This window comes from Saimiri boliviensis, chromosome 12 (genome assembly GCF_048565385.1).
Source record: "Saimiri boliviensis isolate mSaiBol1 chromosome 12, mSaiBol1.pri, whole genome shotgun sequence".
In the NCBI taxonomy this organism is placed as follows: Eukaryota; Metazoa; Chordata; class Mammalia; order Primates; family Cebidae; genus Saimiri; species Saimiri boliviensis.
The window spans coordinates 98,498,487-98,522,147 of record NC_133460.1 but is presented as its reverse complement, the minus strand read 5'-3'; the positions used below and the strand labels follow the sequence as shown (position 1 = coordinate 98,522,147).

Genomic DNA, 23,661 nt, shown 5'->3' with positions numbered 1-23,661 from the left:
AAGACATATGACCACAAGCAATTTATAAGGCAGCTTAAAATAAAGAAACTCTCTGAGGTACTAAGATTTCTGTGAAATTTTACCTTAGCGTTCTTTTCAAATATGGCAAGAATCTAAGGCAGGAGTTCTTAACGGAACCCTTGAAAATAATTGTGATGATTTTCATGTATAGATTACGTGCATCTTTCTGGGATGAAGATCATGGCCTTTCTTTTCTTTTCTTTTTTGTAATCTTAAAGGGATTGATGTCTCAAGAATAAGAAGAATCTTTGCTCTGAGAGATGGTTGGGTTATAGTGATTTTTTAAAAAGGTCTCTTCCAATTCTGAGATTCTTTGAAATCAGCTTGTATCCACCAAGAGTATTTTCTTAGCTGATAGGTTGGTCTCTGCTAAACAGAAGGTTGGCTATATAATATATTGACTACTGTGGATTGTTTCCAAAAAAAGGTTGTCCCGCATCACAATCATGCCTTTGGCTAACAAGATGTGACCTTAGCTGGTTCAAAATCTCCCTAGAATTGCCACTATTTAAACGAGTGTTTATTCCTCATTGTAATTAATTACTGCATGATATTACTATTACATCAATTGATGCAATGTAACTGGTATGTTTAAATATATTTTATTGCCTTTCCTAAACAGTAGATCGTTTTCTATAAAGGCACATGCCATAATATGGGTCTACAACTTCTTATTCCAAAATCCCAAATCCAGAAAGCTCTGAAGATAAGAGTTTTTTCCATAACTCATTTGGCAGCAAATGTGACCTTACTTGAACTTACTTGGCAGCAAGATCTCACTTGAACTGGTGTGAGGTTATTTATAGTTGTTATTTATCCACTTACTGTGAATAATCATACATTTCACAGTAGAGACACCAATGTTTGATTATGAGATGTTGATCTGGACCCTGCTTAGGTGTTATGTAATATCTGATATCTGCTTAGGTGTTATGTAATATCTAGCATATGAACCATATTACTTCCTAAAACCCCCCAATTCTGAATTCCAAAACACATTTTGCCCCACAGGGCCTCAGTTAAGAGCTTGTGGGACTAACCCATATAGTTTGCCTAAAAAGATATATTCATATATACACATATATATGTATGTGTATATATGTAATATTAACTTTGACATTTCCAATATATGGGTTTTGTGGTCACTTCTAAAAAGGAATAAAATGCTTTTCTCATCTTTCTCAACGGGACTGACATACGGCAAGTTATTTTTGATTTCTGATAAATTAACTCTAAAAAGCACTTGTTTACTTTGTCTCTACTAATTCTTTAAAAGTGCAAGTGGAGGAAACATTAGCTAGAGTGGCTTCCTGATTGTGAGGATGGTGTCTGCCTTGCCCTATACTCTATAGGGCCCAGCACATAGTAGGTAAAATAAATGAATACATGATTATAAATTGTATTTGTATTATAATTGTATTTGTAATGCAGTAAGATGACAATATATTATGATATTGATTGGAAACAGAAAGCCTAAGAGTGCAATCGTCTTTTTTGCCACAGATTTCAAACATTGCCCTAGAACTGTAATCTAACATGTGTTAGATTGAACCCAGTTCCTCAGTGCCATCGCGAAAACTACTATTTTTAGCCCCTGGATAAACAATGATTCACTGCTTACACATCTGTCCAGAGTTCAGGTCTGGGATGGCCTAAGAGTGTGGCAATTTCAGAAGCACAGTTAGCTAAGATGTTTCTACAATATGGATCAGGAAAATAGACTTACAGTTCAAATTCATTTGACATCCAAATCAGAGAAAGAAATATTTGAATGCTGGTTAGACATATATTTAATGCATTTAAGGAAAAGAGCTATCTTGTTCAATAAAATGGAAATAATGTTATTTCCATTACCAAGATTAACAGAATCAAGTATCTGGGATCCTCAGCGTAGAAATGGGACCAGTAGCTTTTCTATGGGAGATGCACTTTAATCTGAGAGTTGTAGGGAAAGCAGCAAAGCCGCCTCCTCACTACCAGCTCTCCTAAGTCAAATAATGAATGAGAGCAAAGACGTGTGTAGTCCTTGTAAAGAGATAGTCAGGTCAACACGACTTGGCTGTGACCTGCTTAGGTGTCTCGACTTCATTCAAGGAAGAATCTGTCTACTGGGGAACGGGGTGGAGAGGGGATGGGGACTTGGCTATTGGTGACAAGAAAAGGAGAGAGACAGTCCACTGCTGGCAGTGTCCATCCAATCCCTATCTAGGGAAGAGTTGGTCTCAAAGCCTGCAGACTTCCAGTGTTCTGGGCCACAGAAATAATGGATGCACTGGTAAGTCATTGCAACCAGGCTTCTCAGTTCTGAGCCCAGGCTTACCATGAAATTTTGACTGTAATTGTCTTCCCTGGGTATAGCGAGAGAATGTCTGGTCATGCATGCTCATGGTGTGTGTGATAGGCCTTTCATGACCGCTACCTTGTGAATTATTAAGGTGGCTTTCTGATTTCATATACTAATCTGAGGAGCTGACACAGAGAAATGCATTCTTACCAAATAGGTTTCTGAGTGCTTGAAGCAGGGGGGCTTGCAAATGTCCCAAGGTCATGGAGGTCTCCTCATGTCAGCCTCTGCCTTGCTCCCACCTTCCCAGGGTGAAGCCTGAACACTGAGTTTCTTGCAAACAATAATCCCAGTAAGGTAATAGAAATATAACGTCATTTAAAATGAATTCTGGCTTACTGAGAACATACCTACGATTTAAAAATCTCAAGTAAAGTCCTAATGCTTTGTCAAAAGGCAAGAATCCATATAACTTGGACCAGCTAAAGATCCCATATAAACTCTAGCTTTTGTGCTAAGATAGGAAGATAATGGTTATGAATCTGTTTTAAGTGGGAAAAAAACCTGGGTGGGAAATGAAAACTTTGAGAGGCTGCGATATTTGTGTGCCCTAAATATATTTTGTGGATATATTATTTCATACAGTATTAACAAGCAGAAATAACATGTAAAACAGAAATCTGTACATTAATGAAATGAACCTGCTCTCTTAGCTATGATGACTGCTTGGATCCAGGGAACATACTGGGGCTTGGGATGGGGCTTTTATTTCCCTGTAAAGTTCAGTGAGAAAGATATCTCTGGAACTTTCAGTTAGAAAGAAAAGAATCCCACTTAAAATATAATATAGGCTGGGTGCAGTGACTCACACCTGTAATCCCAGCACTTTGGGAGGCTGAAGTGGGTGGATCATGAGGTAAAGAGATTGAGACCATCCTGACCAACATGGTGAAACCCCGTCTCTACTAAAAATACAAAAATTAGCTTGGCGTGGTGGTGTGCACCTGTAGTCCCAGCTACTTGGGAGACTGAGGCAGGAGAATCACTTGAACACAGGAGGTAGAGGTTGCAGTGAGCAGAGATCATGCCACTGCACTCCAGCCTGGGCGACAGAGTGAGACTCAGTGTCAAAAAAAAAAAAAAAAAAAAAGATATAATACTATAAGTTACAAATAAATCAAGTATTTTTCCCACTGACAATTGATGTAGAACTTAGAACACATAGTTCTCATTTAGCAATTTTGGTGAAATGCCTATTTTTAAATAATGATGTACATTTTCATACAGTATATACCACCTTCATACTCACAGAATTTATGTCGCTTAGATACAGAATACCAGCAATCAATGAGCCATTTCTAGAAATAAATGCAATTCTTAGAAATATTTGTAAAACCTCATTGTTTCCTGATACCAGCAGAGGTTGCCCCATATATTATACATTGCAATTTGAGGCTTAGCACTTTTCTCAGAGAACCTTTTTTTTTTCTCTGAGCTGGAGTCTTGCTCTGTCGCCAGGCTGGAATGGAGTGGCACCATCTCCACTCACTGCAATCTCTGCCTCCCAGGTTCAAGTGATTTTCCTGCCTCAGCCTCCCGAGTAGCTGGGACTACAGGCATGCGCCACCACGCCCAGTTAATTTTTGCATTTTTAGTAGAGATGGGTTTCACCATGTTGGCCAGGATGGTCTCGATCTCTTGACCTTGTGATCCGCCTGCCTCGGCCTCCCAAAGTACTGGGATTACAGGCTTGAACCACTGCGCCTGGCCAAGAAACTATTTTTTTTTTATGTCTAACAGTGAAAATCTGGATGTGCAAAACAAATAGAGGGTTAAATCACATCTTCTTGCAGTGCACAGCTGTAGTTAGACCTGTTACCATTATGTGCCTGGACTGTTGCAGAGGCTAGAGAACTTGCTTTTCTGACTCTAGCAGCATTCAATCAATGAATGTTCAGAGTGCATACCATGTATGTGGTAATGCATGGGCTCTGCAGAGTTAAAGATAAAAAGACAAGTTCTAAAGGAACCTCTAGTCGGGGAGACACGAAAAAGAGACGAACCTAGGGGTCAGGCACCTAGACTTAATCTCTGTTCACCTGTTGCCTTGGAGAAACTGCCTGAGGTGATATGCATTATCTCCACAGGGCCATGACCTTGGGTGTTTACCAGGCCCTCATCCTTATGCACTCAGAAACCTGCTTGGTAGGAGTGTGTTTTAAGAAAAGGAAAAAAAAAAAAATCTATTATCTCCAAATGGATCACAAAATCAGTTAAGCAGAATGAGTTTTTTAAAAAGAGCATCATACTAAAATGTTACTTATAATGATTTTCTTAAAAAAAAATCCCTTGAGTGAAGAAAATGTTATTGGAACATCTATTAATGTTTACTCTTTAAGGGCATTTTTTTTACAAGGACTTCAAGATTACAGGTGAGTTCCTGTAGTTAACATAACAGACATTGTAAGCCACTAAAGTTCCTGCTGATTGGTCACTGTATATTAGGTTGGGAACAGAGAAACTCAATACCCTGCAACCCATAAAGGAAGGGTGAGCAAAAATACAAACTCCTATTGCTCTCAGCGCTTTTCATCTCTGAATTGCTATTCCAAGAAAAAGAGAATAATCTAGATAGTTGCTTTTAGTATTTATGACCCAATGCAAAATTGTAAAGTTGAGTAACTTTCCAAATTGCCTTTCATTTCTCAAGGTGGCTGTGGGTTAAGAATCATTAAACAATCACTTTTGCTTAGCACAGAGCAAACAGGTTTTTTAATCCTATGTTTGGGAAGATTATTTTATTCAGCTGTGGTTTCTGTGGAATTTTAAGTGCAACAAAAAACGAAGGACCATTTGTTTGAATGCATGGGCTCTTATACATATTTTTGCTATTCTTAGTTGTTCTTTTCACTTTAAGAAAAAAAAAGACTAAGGGATTTCTGTGGGTGGAGTTGCTAGGAAGGAAAAAGGAGGCCAGGAGAAAGTATTTCAAAAGGATAGACTTTGCAAAGCAAAGAACTTCAGTCATAGCATCTCAAAGGGATTTACAAACAAAGGCTACTGATCAGGCTTTGTAGGAAGTGAACCCGAATTGCAAGGAAACTGATTTGACTTTCCCAAGGTCATTGGGCACAGTGGGAACTATAGTGAGACAGCTATTGTGGCCACAGTGGGCCATCTGCTTGAAAGAGTTTTCTATACCCCGAAAAGTGTACCCACAATCCCCACAAATCGGCTAGCCTAATAGTCATTAGCAACACGAATTTGCAAATTGTTGAGGGTGGAAAAACCGATGTTGCCTTTTGAAACCAAGATAATGAGACTGACAAGGTCACATGGTTATGAAGTGACAATATCAGGAAAACGAAAGCATAAGATCGCCCACACCCCGAATATTAAATTCATCCTGAACACTTGTGAGAGAAAGATACAAACAAGTATTTAAATTTTTATCTGCTTGGAGTTGCCACCTAATTGTGAGCAACACTGAAATTCTCAGGAAGAAACTCAAACTTGACATTTAAAATGCATCAGAGGTAAGTTTTGTGCCGTAAGTGGGAAGAAAACAGCGTGGTTTTACTACTCCTAATGAACAGCTATGAGCAAAGAAATGTGGACAGAGAGGAAAAAAGGAACTGTAAGTGTTGAGAGATGTTGAAAATCAGAGCTTTAGGAAACAATGTGTGAGAAATTAATGTGCCTAGGAAAAGAAATTTATCAAGAACTAGGTGTTCTGGATGTTTCCAGCTTATTCAAGAATTGAAGGCTGGGCATGATGGCTCAAGCTCATATTCTCAGCACGTCAGGAAGCCAAGGCAGGTGGACTGCTTGAGCCCAGGAGTTCAAAAGCAGCCTAGGTAACATAGGGAGACTCTGGCTCTACAAAAATACAAAAAAAATGTGTTGGGCATGGTGGCGTGTGGCTGTAGTCCCAGCTACTCACTCAGGAGGCTGAGGGGGGAGGACCAGTTGAACCTGGGAAATTGAGGCTACAGTAAGCCATGATTGTCCCACTGTACTACCAGTCTGTACAACAGAGTGAGACCCTGTCTTAAAACGAATTGAAGAAGTGCTCAAAAAAGGGCTAGTGAGTATGGTGGTTCTAAGACAAGAATGATCTTTAGGTACAGAAGGTGGGGACGTGATCATTGCCAAACATCCAAGAGAAGGCAAAGGTTTAAAGGCAGCTGCTTACAAAGTCTCCTTGGGTGCTGCTTACGTTTCTGCAAAGATCATGCTCTGATAGTGCCCACAGAGTGGGAGCTTCTTAGAGCTACCATTTTTGCAGTCTCTCATTAGAGCAATCAGATTTGAAGCCTCTTATCTGTTCCATGACCAAATGATTGACACTGATTGATTCAGGCACTATCGCTATCTACCTACAAAGGGATAAAAATATTGATAAGGTAAATTAGCCTACAAAGTATCTACTTCTCCTATTACTACCTATTTGATTACATTAGAACAGCTATTAGAGACTACTTAAATGAGAGCAGACTAAACATGGAATTTTTAGAATAGTGTTATCCTGCCAGAAAAGTAGTTCAATAGAGTTTGCTTAAAAATCATTGCAATGTACCAATGTTATTTGGGACACATTGAATAAAAAATTATGAGATTCAGGAGCAATATTCTAGATGGAAATTTAAATGGTGTGGAGGGTGTATGTGAAGAGGAAGAAAGAGAAATTAATTTAATTCCATTTGCTGATGTGACTGTAGCACAACTATTTTTAGGTATAATCCAAACAGTGCATATCTTCTCCGTTTTGATTAGTAGACAATTGGCAGGGAGTCAAAAGAATTAGTATTTCTCAGCACATTATGCCAGAAATGTACAAATAAAATGACATTATCTGTGCCAATGTGTTTAATTTGAATTACTTCTAAGGTTTTAATTTTTTTCTTTCAAATAAACGAATGAGTCCAGCTTGGTTAAAAACATTTTTAAAAAAGTGTTTCACAACTGGCAGCAAAAGTTAAAGAACGATTTTTCCTTAGATCCTTGCTGAGACGCTCTTGCAAGAAACTTTATGTTAATATTACCCTGATACTTTGGGTGCAGAATTTCTGTCTGGCAATTTTATATATTGCAAGAGGAAGTCGGCACATTCAACAAAATGTGAAATGAAAATAAGCTAGGAAAATGTACTTAACAAGGAAAGATTTCACAATAGCCACTTAGGAGTTATTAATAATTCCAATTCCAGAGAAAGCATGGACTAAGAAATAAATAAACTCTATTTGCAAAGGTTTATATGGGCAAGCTCACCAAAGGACGAAGCCATATGGTATACCAATTCTCTCCCTGTGTAAACATTTCTACCTCAGGGAGATAATTTATATATGTCCCGGAAAATCTCTATTGAGTTCTCATTAGTGTTCAATCTGAACGTAACTTCCCATGTAGCAAATCTATGAATCTTGATCACATTTTCCTGTTACAATTTTAAGGTTTGTGCTTTTGGTACTTTGCTACACACAAGCCCATGGGTAAGGCTGTCTTTCTGCACACTCATTGCCCTCTTCTTCCTATGCCTGCAGTGCACAGTCTTACCAGATTAAGCAGGACTGGCAGTTTTCTCTTCCCACTGCCATCGCTACTGGGACTGGCAGCCCAGCTCCCCACATCCCCCATTATAAATCAATGGCTGCCTTCTTCAAAATCGACGAAAAGTAGTCTTCATGGATATGTGGAATCACTGACATGGTCTGTTTCTGAATCCACATAATTCTCAGCTGGAGAGCATGGGAGATGACAAAAAACTCTATGCTATTTCCTGGCAATACATAGAAACCAGTCCCAAGATTACAGGGGTTTCCTTTCACTCACTAAAGTGATTAAGCCTGTGCACTAAGTGGTTAAATTATATACATTTGTTCTAAAAGCCTAAAGGACTTTCGTCATTTAAGACCTGATATTTGATGGGCCTGTATATATGTTTTGGGCTGAGAAGGTTTCTTTTTACTTAAATGTAAAGACTTATCTAGACAAAATAAGTAAATAATCAGGAAATCAAGAAAGTCAAGCATTTAACTGCTACTTCAATGTCTAGTAATTTCCGACGACGAAGGACAAAATCCCTAAGAAAATGCATCTTACACACTCATGGTGGGGAGCGGATAGAAATTAACCATATTTGGTTCCTAGGGAGATTATAGTGACATTCATCCTGAGACTGATTTTACATGCTCCTAAATATGTTTCTTTAAATATTTATTTTTGTAACCTTAAAGAAGCTCACCCTTTCTTCTTCTTCTTCTTCTTCTTCTTCCTCTCTCTCTCTCTCTCTCTCTCTCTCTCTCTCTCTCTCTTTCTCTCTCTCTCTCTTTCTCTCTCTCTCTCTCGCTTGCTTTTCTTGCTGGAAAGGGTTAAACTTCATAGCAGCTTTTGTTGAGGCTGTTCCTGTTCATGCAACCTTCTGCTGGTATCTAAAACATCTACGTCATTAACCTTTCTCAGAAGACAGTTGCCTTGTCTTTAGAATATGCCATTGCAAAAAAGAATGTTCAGTCTTGACTTTTCCCTATTAGAGAATACTCTCTCATGTTAAAGTGTAGCATAAGCCAGCCGTGAATACTCTTTACTTTGATTTCTTTACTGTATGGTCATGAAATAAAAAGCCGATTTAAAAATATAGTAAGTATTTTAATGTATTTTGGATAATGTAAAATTAACATCAGGACAGAATTTCACTATACTTTCCTTTAGGAACTAACTTTATGAAAAATAGCCCATCCTTTGGGTGCTGTAATTTTCTTAGAAACTTAAATCCTTTCACATTTGCCTTTACCTGTGATCTGTCCACCCAGAACTTCTGGCAAAATGATCTACTTAACTACGCTAGAGAAAAAACATTTACTTCAGAAGCCCTTTTATATATATTTGCTTAACCATGAAAGCATTTTTCATTCTAAACAGCCTCTGGAGAAATCTGCACACACTGATCATCTGCAGGCTGTGATTTTCTATTGGAAAACAAAAATAAGCTGTGGAAGCCACTTACTGCATTCCAAGTAGGCAACTGATCATTCACTGAGTCTTTCCTGCATCTCCATGAGAAGTTGCAGCTGAGTTAAATGGCCACATCACTGGTTTTTAAATTTATTTTTAGAACATAAGCAATCCCAAATGTCACTTCTTAAGTCAAGTGCAGCAGATGGGATCTTGAAAGTGCCTACACGTTTAATCTGGCTGTGAAATTTTAGGGCAAATCTGTAGCTCTCAGTAGGTAAACGCCTTATTTGGTCTGGAGGCATTTTGCTGTTATTGAAACATGAAAACCTATTAAAAGAGCTCTATGGGAAATCCAGTCTGAATTCTGAACAAAACAAGCTGTCTTTTTCATTATCGCTGACCCCTTACAGACACACGATACATAATCTCAATTGTGCTTCATTGGTATTTATTGCACATGGACCAATTCCTCACACAGTAGTTAGTTGCACCAGAGTATAAATACTTGGTAAAACACACAAGAGGAAATAGAATTTACACACAAGTGCTAACTTTCACCAGCAAATTCACGTGGGCACTTGGACATAAAAAAAAATAAAAAATCCTTAAGATAATTATATTTATAATATGGATACAGTTACAGTACCATGATAAAGAGTATAAAAAGGTATTTTCCCAATAAATCATTAGCTCTATAACATACTAGACAACAGAAGTAAAGTTTGAATTTTATTTTAGTTTTTAAGATCTGCCCACCCCTTCCCCAGTTAAAAAATATTTAATTTCTTTTTGTGCAAGTAACGTCTTCTGTGGAATTTGTAATTCCTAACACTGTGCAAAAATGGCATTTTGAACCACTCCTGTTTTTGTTTTTGTTTTTATCCACACGTGCAGTAATCAAAACTCTCTCTCTCTCTCTCTCTCTCTCTCTCTTTCTTTCTCTCTCTTTTCATGTCCTGTCTTCAATTGACAGAGTCACATGTCACAGAGAGAGGCTCTGCGCCTGGTCCTTCCAACTAGTATTGATACATAAATAAGCTGTTTAATATAAACAAGTCTTTCTATCTGCTGTGCAAATGCACAGTGTGAGGTAGAAATCCCTTAGCCTGACCACCCAGGCGCACGGGGGAACAGAGGGTTTGCCCTACAGAAGGAAAGCAAATTGGGGCTTGTTCCAAGAAGAGCTTAACGTTTCTTGAAACGTGAATTTTTGTGTTTTTTTTGCATCCATCCTTTTTGCTTTCATACCAGCGGAAATCATTGCTTAGGAATTAAAATGAAATTTCTCTGGAAAGCAAAAGGAAATAAATATGTCTTGATAAACTGTCATTCTCCTCTCTCTGGCTGGTAGACTGCCCCTGTGCCCGGGACAGGGATAGGAGCCAGGTTGATCGATTTTAATTCCCTCCTAATGCTTCTCCCTTCCCCTGCCCACCCAGCTTCCACTCCGGTCCTCGCAGAGTGTCAAAAACCACCTGGGGCGGGTTGGGGGGAGGAATCTAAAGATGCATCACACGCACACGCAAAAGAAGGCCGGACCACAAACAGAAGAAGGAGGAAAAAAATCCAAGGAACATCAGCAAGCCACTCTCCCACCCCTCCTCAAACTTTCCTTTTTGTGCAACGGTCCGTGGCTTTTCTGTTTGCCTTGGATCATTCAGACGAGGTTTGTGGGCTTCGAGTTCACCTGCTTTCGGTCTTGAGTAAACACAGATCTCCGAGATCCCCCGGGAAGCCGTTCCGGGACGCCGGGCCCCTACACCTTGGATTCCGAGGCGAAGCCGGGGCGGCACGGCTCGTCCAGGCTCGAGTCGCTGTCCGCCGCCGCCCCGCCATTGCAGCCGGCCCAGGGCTCCAGCAGGCGCGCGGGCGCCGTGGCCCCGACGACATCGTCGTCGTCGTCGTCCGACGCGGCCCCAGGCGACGGCGGGGGACCGGGCCGGGCCAGGCAGCCCGAGGCGCGCGGCCGGTCCCCGTGGGCCGCGTGGCGCCGGCTGGCGGCCCTGAGCGCGCAGCGGAGCAGGCGCTGGAAGGCCTTGCGGAAGTCGGGGCTGCGGCAGTAGATGATGGGGTTGAAGGCCGAGTTGGCGTAGCCCAGCCAGTTGAAGAAGACGAAGAGGCGGTCGGGCACCAGCTCGCGGTGGAAGGCCTTCACCACGTTGGCCAGGAAGAAGGGCAGCCAGCAGAGCGTGAACACGCCCATGATGATGCCCAGCGTCTTGAGCGCCTTCTGCTCGCGCAGGGCCACTAGGCGCGAGGGCCGCCGCTTGCCCGCGCGCCCGTTGGCCAGGGGGGCGGTGGCGGCGGCGGCGGCGTTGGGGCGCGGGGGTCCGGGCGCTGGCGGCGGCGCGGGCGCGGGGGCGGGCGAGGGCGGCCGCTCCGGGCCGCCTAGGAAGCGGCGCTCGCAGCTGTCGATCTTCTTCACCTGCTTCTGGGCCTCGCGGAACACCCGCAGGTACACGAAAGCCATGATGCACAGGGGCACGTAGAAGGAGACCACGGACGAGGCGATGGCGTAGGCCCGGTTGGTGACGAAGTCGCAGCACTTGGGGTCGTTGTAGCAGCGGCGCGCCTCGTCGCTCTCCGCCCGCCACCAGTGCATGAGGATGGGCAGGAAAGACACCAGCGCCGAGATGGCCCACACGGTGCACACGAGGCCCCGTGCCCGCGCGCGCGTCAGCAGGCTCTGGTAGCGGAAGGGCGACGTGATGGCGAGGTAGCGGTCCAGGGCGATGACACACAGGGTCTCGATGCTGGCCGTCACGCACAGCACGTCCACCGAGGTCCACAGCTCGCAGAAGAAGGAGCCGTACTCCCAGCGGCCCCACACCACGATGGTGGCCCCGAACGGCACCACCAGCAGCCCCATGACCAGGTCGGCGCTGGCCAGGGACATGATGAAGAGGTTGGTGAGCGTCTGCAGCCGGGGCGTCTTGGCTATGGCCACGATCACCAGCACGTTGCCCGCCACGATGAGCAGCACGATGAGCGCCATCAGCAGGCCCATGCCAGCCGTCCACTGCTGCGACAGCGGCTCCGGGCCTTCGCTGGCGGGAGGCAGCAGCGAGGCGGGCGGCGACGCGGGCACCAGCAACCGCGCTGCAGTGGCCGCGCCGTCGGGGAGCGGCGCAGCCGACGACAGGTTGGCGGGATCGGAGGCGCCCAGGACGAGCGCCCCCGCGCCCATGCCGAGCTGCGGAGGCCAGGGGCGGTGGGTGTGGCGGGGCTGGGCCGTGGCTAGGGAACACCCCAGGAGCCCGGGCGGCGGGGTGCGCCGAGAGGGGTCGCGGCCGGGTCAGGGCAGCCGCGGCGCGGGGCCGGAGGCATGGGCGCCGGGCGCCTTTCCCGCCGGAGCCGAGCGCTGTCGCTGTCGCCGCCGCCGCCGCCGCCGCTGCCGCTGCTGGAAGAGACGCCGGTACCTCAGCATGTTTCTGAGCGCGCCGGGCCCGCCGCTCCGGCACCCAGCACCCACCCCACCCAGCTCCCACCTCCCCAAGCCAACCCCCGGGGCCTCGCGTCAGGCTCCTGCAGCCAATCGGGGCAAAGGCACGCCCCCGTCGGGTCTGCCCCCCTTAACTCCCCGCACCCCACTCCGCTGGACAATTGAGCCGCTCCTGAGAGTCCCGAGCTGATCGCGGAGCTAGTGCCTCCCGTGCGGCCCGCAGGTTCCTGCGGACGCGCCCCTTCCTGCGGCCGCTGGTTCCAGGTCCCTGTTCCTCGCGCCCCCTCCCGTGCCCGGCTCCCCCACGGGGCCCCGCCCCCTCCCGTGGCCCCCAAGTGCTCCCGCAGTAGCTCCTGCACCCCGTTTGCCTCCCGCGCCAGGCTCCCTCCTGCGCCCCTGCTTCCCCAGTATCCCCTCGACCTGCAGTCCTGGGGGTTCCCTGCGGCAGAGCGCTCGCTCCCTGGAGCTCCGAGGGGACCTTGGTGTTCAGGAAGCGCCAGAGCGCCTGGGACTGCTCGCCCGCCGGGCATGAAGGAGTTTGCCCTGCGAGCTTGGTTGTGGTATGGGGCAGCCTGGCAGGGTGTGTGTAAAACCCTTCCCCCGTCAAGAGGCGACCCAGCCAGCCTGCGTCGTGACAGCTTGGGGGATCGGAGGTGGGTGTTAGTGGTTAGAGGAAACTTCCCCGCAGAGCTGGTTGCTGGAGCCAAGGGTGCATCTGTCAAGAATGCTCTCTGGGTGCTGTTCTTGCAGGGATCTTCTATTCAACCTCAAGTGCAGTGGATGTGGAAAGGAAGCAAAGGTTTGTGCATCTAACAGCTAACGCTGAGGACCCGCTGGAATCGTATACACTCCTCAGTCCCAGCTAGTGAATGTGTGAGCATGATGTAACCGTGTGTGCTCATGATGCAAAGGAGAGGCTTAGGGAGACAGAAACGTTGAGATACAGAGCAAACGGTACGACCGCGAGGGGAAAAAAACGTGTTTAATTACATTTTAGACTTTTCAGTGATAACACCTGTATTTTGTGCTTTATTACTCTTGTGATTTTATAATTTGAGCTAGGTCAGTACCAACGCAAAGATACTGTCCGTTTCGGCTGACCTCATGAACTACCATTTCAGATTCCTTGGTCTGCGTGCTTGCTTTCTCCTTTGCCCAAGTTCCCAGATTCTCAAAACTTTGGGATTAGTTTTGGAGGGATGAGACAAGAACACATATAAATACTCCAGAGGATTAAAATCCGAAAGCATTTAAAGTTGTATCTGTGTTTTTTTTTTTTTTTTTTTTTTTTTTTTTTTTTTTTTTTTTTTTTGAGTTGGCAAATGAATTGCTTTGAAATTAGTGAGTTGTTAACCTGGCAAAAAGGATTATATTGGGGGTGGGGGCACAGCCATGACTATTCAGTGCGGCGGGACTGCAAACCCCTTCTCTCATTTGGCCCCTGTAGTGTCCTCAGCTCAGGCCTGAAAAACAATAATCTTTAATTGGGTCCTTGAGAAGTAAACAGCTTCAAATTGTTTATGTAAGGGTGCATGAAAATGTTATATAATTCTCACAGGTCCTTTTGGCATTGGAGTAAGAACAGTGCCTGCAATGAACATCAGTGTCTTTGCTGATGTTGGTCATCAGTATGATCGAGCTCATATTCTTACCTTGCAAGGAGAGACCGATTTCCACAGCCATCCAGGTCAAAAGCAAAAAGTAATGTTTTTAAAGTTTACCTAAAGCCAAGCAGTTTTAACCGCTTTCTCTTACAGAAACGCAAACATATGAATTGGCTTTAGGCCCAAGCCTGATCATCAGTGTTACAACTGCCCAGGATTTAACAGCTGATTTGCCAACTTGGGGAGGTTGCGGAGGGGTGCCAGGAAACAAGAGGACTTAGAAAAAGGGGAGGAAGGAGACTACACCCCAAGTTTTCCATGTCACCGCAGGCCTGAGACTCCTGGCGTCTTTCTTTCATTCTTTCTTTCTTTTCTCTCTCTCTTTCTTTTCTTTCCCTCTTTTTCTTTCTCTCTCTCTTTCTCTCCTTTCTCTCTCTCCCTCCCTCCTTTCTTTCCCTTTCTTTCTCCCTTTCTTCCTTTCTCCCTCCCTTCCCCTCCCTCCCTTCCTTCTTTCCTTCCTTCCTTCCTTCCTTCCCTCCCTCCCTCCCTTTCTTCCTTCCTTCCTTTTATTCTTGCTTTCCTTTCTTCTTTCTTCTTCTTTCTTTCTCTCTCTCTTTCTTTTCTTTCTTTCTTCCTTTCTTTCTTTCCTTCTTTTTCACTCTTGTTGCCCAGGCTGGAGTCCAGTGGCATGATCTTGGCTCACTGCAACCTCTGCCTCCCAGGTTCAAGGGATTCTCCAGCCTTAGCCTCTCAAGTAGCTGGGATTACAGGCATGTACCACCACACCTAGCTAATTTTGTATTTTTAATGGAGAAGGAGTTTCACCATAGACTGGTCTCGAAAACCTCAGCCTCCCAAAGTGCTGGGATTACAGGCATGAGCAACTGTGCCCAGCCTTCTGGCTTCTTTCTGGGCCCCTAAGGGGCAGTCTCAAAATAGCCAAGGGATTGGAAGAAGTTGAAATTGATGCTGCTCAGGAAGGGAGCTCTGAGTGCTGGGCTGCAGCGTGAGGCACAGGGAATGTAGGGAAGAGGTTTTTCCTTGCCATCTTTCTGTCAAGTGGTGTTACCAGAATAGAGTGTGCCAACCTTAAATGGCCCCAAAAGGTGGAAGGCATTGCTTTTCTGTGTGCGATAAGGCCAGAACTTTGTTGTAGAGGTTCAGGGCAGAAGTCAGATGCCAGTAACTTAGCCGTATCATCATTACATATATAAACACACTGTGACATTTGAATTTGTTGAAAAACTCTCCTGAAACTTTTTCCCCTGCTCATTCAGAAACACATCAAGTTTCTCTGAATTTCTGTATGATAAATACTTTAAATTATAAACACTGAAAACCAGAAGGCTATTCTAGCAGGAGTACCCATATAGGGATCTCAAGAATTCTTGGGAATTTCCTTCCATTTTACTGATGGGAGAGTTTGGAATAGTTCATGTTCAACTAGTGTTGGTTGTCTAATAAAAATAAAATATTCTTGAAACTCCTTTGATTCCTACATTTTATGGTTGGGGTGTGTGTGTGTGTGTGTGTGTGTGTGTGAACATTTTTCAGCTTAACACTTTTTGTTTAGGTAAGGACACAAGATCAAGAAGAAAAACATGAACTGATACAAGTACGGGATGTTGTAAGTTGAATAAAAGTCCCTCATTTCTTCATTCTTCACTTGCAGCTGCTAAAGTGAGTCAGTTCTAAAAACCCATCTACTTGACAGTACTTTGGAAAATGACAGAAAGTGCCAACGATGAAGGCTGATCAGCACACTTGAGAGGTTATGCACTTCTTCTGCAGAGTTCTGGCCCTCACTTCTTTGTTTCCCATCCCACCACCCTCACCCCACGCCAGGACTTGCCATGGGTTCTATTTGATCTCCCTGCCTCTGGTCCTCCCTGCTCCGTTTAATCTGGCATACCATAGCCAAAGGAATATTTCCAAAATGCTGCTTCAACCAAGATGCTTTTCTATTCTGCAACCTTATCCCTTCAATTTGACATTCATAGCTCTCCCCAGTCCAGTTCCAAATGGCCTTAACAACCCTATTTCATACTAGAACTCTCCTTTTCACCACAAATTGCATTTCTGTGTTCTTTTTCCTTTTGTGGATCCATACTCCTTCTTTTTCTACATCTCTGCTTTCTCACTGGGTTCCCTCCACCAAAACCCACTCCTTCTCTGCTCCCATGAATTCAGCCTTGGAGATCTGGCTAGACTCTGTCTTCCCCATCGACTGCTTCTGAAAATTCTCTCTCCTTCCCTCTGACCTATAGTAGTGACTCTCCTAATTTCATTTCAGGTGGCAATTTACAACACGTTGCCTTTTGATGCTTCTTATATTGTTATCTTGTTTAAGTTTTATGTTTTTCCCTTTTCTTCTCTTATAGATCGTCAGCTCACTGAGAGCTGGGACTGTCTCATATGTTTTTATAGCTCCCATGTTTACTGATATTTACTTGATATTAATGAACATTTAGCTTTGATTCATAAATATCTGATATTTAATTTATAAAAACATTCTCATTTTTATACACATGAGACATACTTGAGTGTTTTAGGAGTTACAGTCTTCACACTTGCTTATTATTTACAGCAGTAATCCATATTCTTACCACCTAGTCAACGTTTTCAAGTAAACATTTCAAAATACTTTACAAAAGCAAGGTAGGCTCATGACATAAATTTATATCTGACCTATTCGGTAGTAAATGAAGTAAGACATAGGTAAGAGATTTTCCAAAGGAGCCATGCAAGTCCACCTCCATAAAAACCACTACCTGGCGGGGCTCAGTAGCTCAAGCCTGTAATCCCAGCACTTTGGGAGGCTGAGTCAGAAGGATCACTTGAGCCCTCAAGATTGAGAAAGAAAAAGCACTACCTTTTCTTTGTAAATGACTCAGCAAATAGCCTTTTTTCTTATCCTTTATTTGTGATACCATATCTATATATCCAGCCATTTCTGCCCTAGGAGAGTTGCTGATGACTTGAATGTGGTTTCAAGTTGTATATCAAATCAAAGGTTTGCAGAACAATGATAACAGGCATCTAACCCATCCAAGGTTGCAAGCCGTAAGCCTGGCAAAGACATTTACATTCTTGAGTTGACTTTACCAGAAAATGAGTTAAAAATAAAAGTGAGTAGCATAACTGGACAACTGCTGGAAGATCTGCCAAAGGATATGTGGGGAATTTCCTAATAAAACCCCAGGAAGTATATGAACTCTGTTAGCAAAATGTGCCTGGAGGCTGTTAATAGCCCGAAGCTATTTGAAATCAAGCTATAACAAATCAAAGGATTTGTTAATTAGAGCTTTGGTGGCTGTTTCTCAGGAAAGATATATGACCTTTCACATGAAGCTACACAAATTTTAAGACAATCACTCAGTGCTAACTAACCAAAGAACAGGGCTGCCACTTAAGGCCACATACTGGTTTTGTAGCCACAATTTACACAGGGACGACCAACTCTAGCCGTCTTGAAAACAAGCACAGAGAACAGTAGCATAATCATAGCACAGTGTGGACTATTAGGAAAATTCAAAAGCCTTCCTCTCTCCCCATCTTCTTCCTCCTCCCGAACTTTCCCCCTCCTTTTTCTCCTCCTCTTCTTCCTCGTGTTTCTACCAAGTACATTGAACAACTCTAGAGCCAATAATAATATTTTTTCAAAATTTGGATGCTTTGCGAAGTGTTCAGACCTGGGAGGCAAAAGGCCCGGGTCTGTGTCCCAGCTTCGTTGCTTTTCTGTTTGACCTTTGATAGTGGCTTCACCTTTAAAGTGGACTCACCATTTGCTCCCTTACAGGCTTGCGTGGGAATTACATGAGATAATGTATATGAAAGCTTCTTGAAATCGTGTACAGCTCCATATATTTATAAAACAACAAACACTGTCTTATCCAATCATCATGACATTGCAAACCATGAAAGGGGTTAGGATTTGCTTGTATGAGAAGAGTCAGCTCACTTAGATAAGCTTCTGTTTATCCACTTGACTCCTTTCTTTTTCACTCTAGATATTAATAGGATGCAGAGCCTGGATAACCGCGAGCTATTTTTAAATGCTTTTAGTAAATTACCTTTATAAAAGTTTTCCCCCTTTTTTCTGTTCGTCCTTAGTATGTACCCTCTTCTTTTAAAAAAAAAAATTTATGTGATTATCTTACATCAACTCTTTTTCAGTATTTCAGTAGCAAAATATTCACAGCAGTGAATGGATTTTTTTTCCCTCAAGTTAACTATTTAGGGTCATGAAGAGTAATTTAAAGGAGGAAAAAAGGAAGTCAGCATAATATGAGACTTAAACCAACTTCCAAAAATTCTGTTCTTATTCAGTTATATAATGAATAAAAATTGATTGCTTATCCGGTGCAACCTTACCTGAAAGCATTCATGGTAATAGGAATATGAGCATCATACATGATAAGCTATTGGCTGAGTTGTTCCTCAGCTTGTCCCAATCCAGAGCCTGTGATGACAACAAGCTGGGATAATTATTGAAAACTCTAGGTTTTATCTTAGCAGTAGCACAGAGCTTTACTTGTTCCAGACAAAATAATTATGTTGTAAGAAACTAAGACATTAATAGCAACAAGAACCCCAAAACCCTTGTTGTAAGTTTCTGAAGAGTAGGAATGATACCTTTAAACGTTTTAGCCCCTTTTTCTTCTGGCCATGTAGTAGATACAATATTTAATAAATTCCTGTGGAATAGAAGAACGATTTAAAAGCTTGTGTCCCGTGGATTTTCCATAATAAAATAAGACCTTGTGTTTTCCATGTGGCCATGGAACATGGCATCTGGACCATCCAACTGAATGGAATTGCCAGATCAAATTATTTACATTTCTTTCTTTTCACTCTTTTCATTCACTACTTTGAGTAAACCAAATCTTCTTTTATATGTTTTTCCACTTCTTTGTATTATATAGGTATTTTTGTAATTAACTTACTCATTATGTACTGTAACAATGCCCATCCAGACCCACTCAGAAAGTAGAGGCATGCCAAGTCCTTTGCCTCAGAAAGAAAGACGCTAGTGAGATAGTATTGCTGCTGCTTTGGTTTGGGTAACCACTGTGGTCAGGCTTCTTGCTTTAAAAATAAATATCAAACCATTGACATGACATGTATTTTCCACAGTGTCTCAGTTTTTCGCTCCTTGAATAAAACCTGTTGGAGATTTTTATTCTATGATAGCTTTTTGTTTCCAGGGCATTATCTCTTAAGGGGACAATAACCTTCTTTGTAAATTTCTCCTAATATAAATTGCTTTCATAATAGTGGGGAAATGTCCTTTTCTCCCTATTTTAAGATGGAGAAACTGAAGCATAAAGACAGAGATGTGTATAAAATTTCAAGGAAAATGAAAGATAGTGTTTTAATTATTTTTTTATTTTTATTTTATTTTTTTTATTTTTTGAGACGGAGTTTCACTTTTGTTACCCAGGCTGGAGTGCAATGACACGATCTCCGCTCACTGCAACCTCCGCCTCCTGGGTTCAGGCAATTCTCCTGCCTCAGCCTCTTGAGTAGCTGGGATTACAGGCACGCATCACCATGCCCAGCTAATTTTTGAATTTTTAGTAGAGACGGGGTTTCACCATGTTGACCAGGATGGTCTCGATCTCTTGATCTCGTGATCCACCCACCTCGGCCTCCCAAAGTGCTGGGATTATAGGCTTGTGCCACTGCGCCCGGCCGAAAGATAGTTTTTGACTTTCTTGCCTCCTGAGCTAGTCTTTAATTGCTAAAACGTCTGCGTGTGGGCCCACCTATTACTACTTTCAGCATAATTTAATTGCATGATATATTTGGGGACTTGGAGCTAGTCATGGAGTACTTTTTAAAATAAATAACTTTGAACAAGTGAAGTAATTCTATCATGCAATGTTTATTTGTATTTTTCAATTGGCTTAAATATAAAAGATCTGACATTACAATCATATTTAGCTACGCAAATGCAATTCTCATTGTTGATACATTTTAGTATGAATCTCTAAAAGTGCCACATGAATACTAACTCTGAAGACAAAGGAATCCCAAAGAAAAGCCAAGCAATTAAGTCATTTAGTTCTTTGTTTTGTTTTGTTTTGTTTTGTTTTAATCCGTAACTGGAAAAGACTTCACAGAAGACTCTCACTAAGAATCATAAGCTCAAAAGTTGTGACAACCTTGGAGGACTTTATTTAAGAGCCAAAATAGAGCTATTGAGAAGTTCAGAACTGAAAATTAAGGAGCAAAATCTACTTACTTTGTCATTTCCACATCCTAGTATCATTCCAAACCAGGTAGTTAAGTAATATGAACACTGAGTTTTGAGACTCTCTGAAAAGCCTAAAAAGCCTTGAAAATGAGCTAAAATGATATTGGCATAGTCCTGAATTTTTTTTTTTCTGATTCTGAAAATGTCTAAAGTGATGATTGTATTATGACTTGTCACTGTTCCCACCCACTGCCTACCTTTCCTTCTCTCCTTCTGCCAACCACTCTGCAACAGGCATTTTTGATGTTTTCCCCTTTACTAATTAATAGAGATTATATATCCTTTCATGGCTCTAGCTTAAGGAGAATAATCTTGGTTTTAAAAATACCTACACATATATCCTCATATGTAGAGTTTTCGTAAATACTAATCTGAGAAACAACTTAGAATAAAGGTTTATTAAGCAAGTTCAAAACCCATAATTAACCTTGCAAAAAAAAAAAGTCATCAGTATTTAGAGCATACTCAGTCTTGGTGAAAGAGTTAAAAAAATATCTCTGGCCTACACATTTTTGTTTCAGATTTTTTTTTTTTTTTTTTTTTTTTTTTTAGACAGACTCACTCTGTCACCTAGGCTGGAGTGCAGTAGTGCGATCTAGGCTCACTGCAACCTCCACCTCCTGGGTTCAAGCAATTCTCGTATCTCAGCCTTCCGAGTAGTTGGGATTACAGGTACTTGCCACCATGCCTGGCTAATTTTTTGTATTTTTAGTAGAGATAGGGTTTCACCATGTTGGCCAGGCTGGTCTTGAACTCCTGACCTCAAGTATCTGCCCATCTCAGTCTTCAAAAGTGCTGGGATTACAGGAGTGAGCCATCGTACCTGGCCTAGATGTTTTTTATTACGTAATTTCAAATTGTGATGTTTTAGCAAGATCACACCAATTTTAGGAATTAGTCTTAGAATTAATCTCTTTTCACATACCATAATGACGAAGAACATAGGCTCTGGAGTCAGAATGCCTGGGTTAAAATCCAGGTGCTGCCAATTAGTAACTGAATGATTCAGACAAATTATTAGAATACATTAGGCTTCCATTTTGTCATCTGTTAAATCGGAACAGTAAAAATCATATCTACCTCTGAGACATCTGGGAGACTTCGTAAGGCATATAAGGCATTTGGCATAGTGCTTGGCTCATCATAAGCACAGCACTTCCTAACCATTAGCTTTTATCTTACTCGGTTTTTTTTTTTTTTTTTTTTTTTTTTTTTTTTTTTTTTTAACAACAGCAACAACAAGAAGATTATGGCACAAAGCCAAAAAACGTTCTGCACCAAACTAAGCAGGGCAAAGGAGGCAGCTTCCAATAAGTAGAAATAGAATAACTGAATAAGTTTACTATCTTTAAAAGTGAGAATGGTAAAGAATCTAATTTGGTAAGTACGATTTTGATTTGAAAAGCAAGTTTATTCCTTTGTAGTCATTTAATCTGATTATCATTCCATTCAGGGAATTAGAATTTCCCAAACTAATTTTGTATCATAGAAAGGCCATTCCAGTGAGTTGCATCCTATGGTATAACCATATTCCAAATATATGAAATAACAGCCACCACAGAACAAAGCACTCCGGACTCCTAATAGAGATGCTTATTTCCCGAGCTATGATTGATCCAAGCTGCTTCTGCTTATGGCATACATTTATGAGCTAAAGGAGGCCAGACAAGTTTCTTGTGACCTGCTTTGTCTCAATGCAGCACAATACTTGAGTTATCCTGAATATTAGGCATCTGACATTCTCACCTCCTGAGAATGGGGGAATAAAGAAGTAGACAGCAAAAGAAATTTTTAAAGCTCATGTGGTTTATCCTTTAAGAGTGTCTTTCAGTCTCTCACTTGGGACTACTAATTTTATTTGAGAACCAGTTTTAATGTCTTGTTTGTCCGGCTTCTATTCTTTCACAACAGAGTCGGACAAGCAAGGAAATGAGATGATGCAGAAGGCAGAGGGGCTGTCTGGGAAGCTCATATGAAAGGAAGAAACAGGGAAATCACCAGCGGCACTTACTGTGGAAACAAAGGGTCTCTGTCCCTCTGCAGCCACTGATAAACCTACATCATTAGGAAAAGTTTAGATTACGTTCAACTGCTCTTGGTTTGAGAATGTGAAGCGTGTGTTTTAGAATCACTTTTGTTAAAAAAGAGTAGAACAAAAATTTTGTAACTGCTTATTTGCCAGAACACCCAAGTTACCTAGAAAGTGAATTTATATGGACTTTTTCATTCTCCAATGGTGCTGGATCAACGAGGTGTGAGTTGGTTTGCTAGAAGTCCACGTTCAAGTTGTAGGCAGAATTGGTTCCTTCTGGGGGCTGTGAGGGAAGGATCCATTCCATTCTTCCTTCCTTGGCTTGTACATGGCTATCTTTTCCCCACGCCTGTCTGTGTGCCTGTCCAAATTTCTTCTTTGGATAAGGACATCAGTCATATTGGATCATAGCACATGACAATGACCTCGTTTACCTCTGTAAAGACCCAATCTCCAAGTGAGGTCACATTCTGAAGTACTAGGTGTTAGGACTCCAATATATCTTTTGTTATGGTGGGGGGTGGGGACGCATTTTAACCTGTAGCAAGGTTACTATTTGTAAGAAAGCCTGCCTCCTTCTGCGCAAAGTTGAGTCACCTGAATCTCACGCTTGCCGTGTTTGTTATAAGAATTCCAGCACAAAGAGCAAACAGAATTACTTCTTGTATCGCACGCTAAAGATGGCTCCCCAGATAAATGGTATCCAGGCCCTGGTGAAAAGTTTGCTTTGTTACTGGGTTGCAGTCTGTTACAAAGCCATGAATACCTCAAGCTGGTTGCTGGCAGTGAAGGTTCCCACATGTTCTGGGTAGGTCTTAGCAACAAGGAGGGCAGGGGAAGTGGAAGGCATGTCTCTGTGAGGAGTGTGCTTACGTCGGTGGCAAATGTACCATTCTGTTACAGCTTTCATTACAAACCATGAAGATCTATTTTGTTTTCTTACAAATGGAAGAGAAAAATTCAGATTTGCCTTAAGAATTTGAATTCCAGGAGAAAAATAAGTCAATCCAGCTGATTAAGTGTGTAGACCACTTTTCAGTAGGCTATTTTGACATCGTGTAG

General features: G+C 42.4%; 1 protein-coding gene across 1 annotated transcript in view; it reads right to left on the bottom strand.

The window, feature by feature from the left end:
* ADRB1 (adrenoceptor beta 1) overlaps window positions 1-12,695 on the bottom strand; it is a 36,221-nt gene extending 23,526 nt beyond the window's left edge. The window contains exon 1 of the mRNA XM_039465381.2: window positions 9,312-12,695. Coding sequence (XP_039321315.1) covers window positions 11,019-12,449 — 1,431 coding nt within the window. The 5' untranslated portion in view covers window positions 12,450-12,695 and the 3' untranslated portion in view covers window positions 9,312-11,018. The remainder of the gene's footprint in view (window positions 1-9,311) is intronic.
* Between the last annotated feature and the right edge of the window lie 10,966 nt (window positions 12,696-23,661).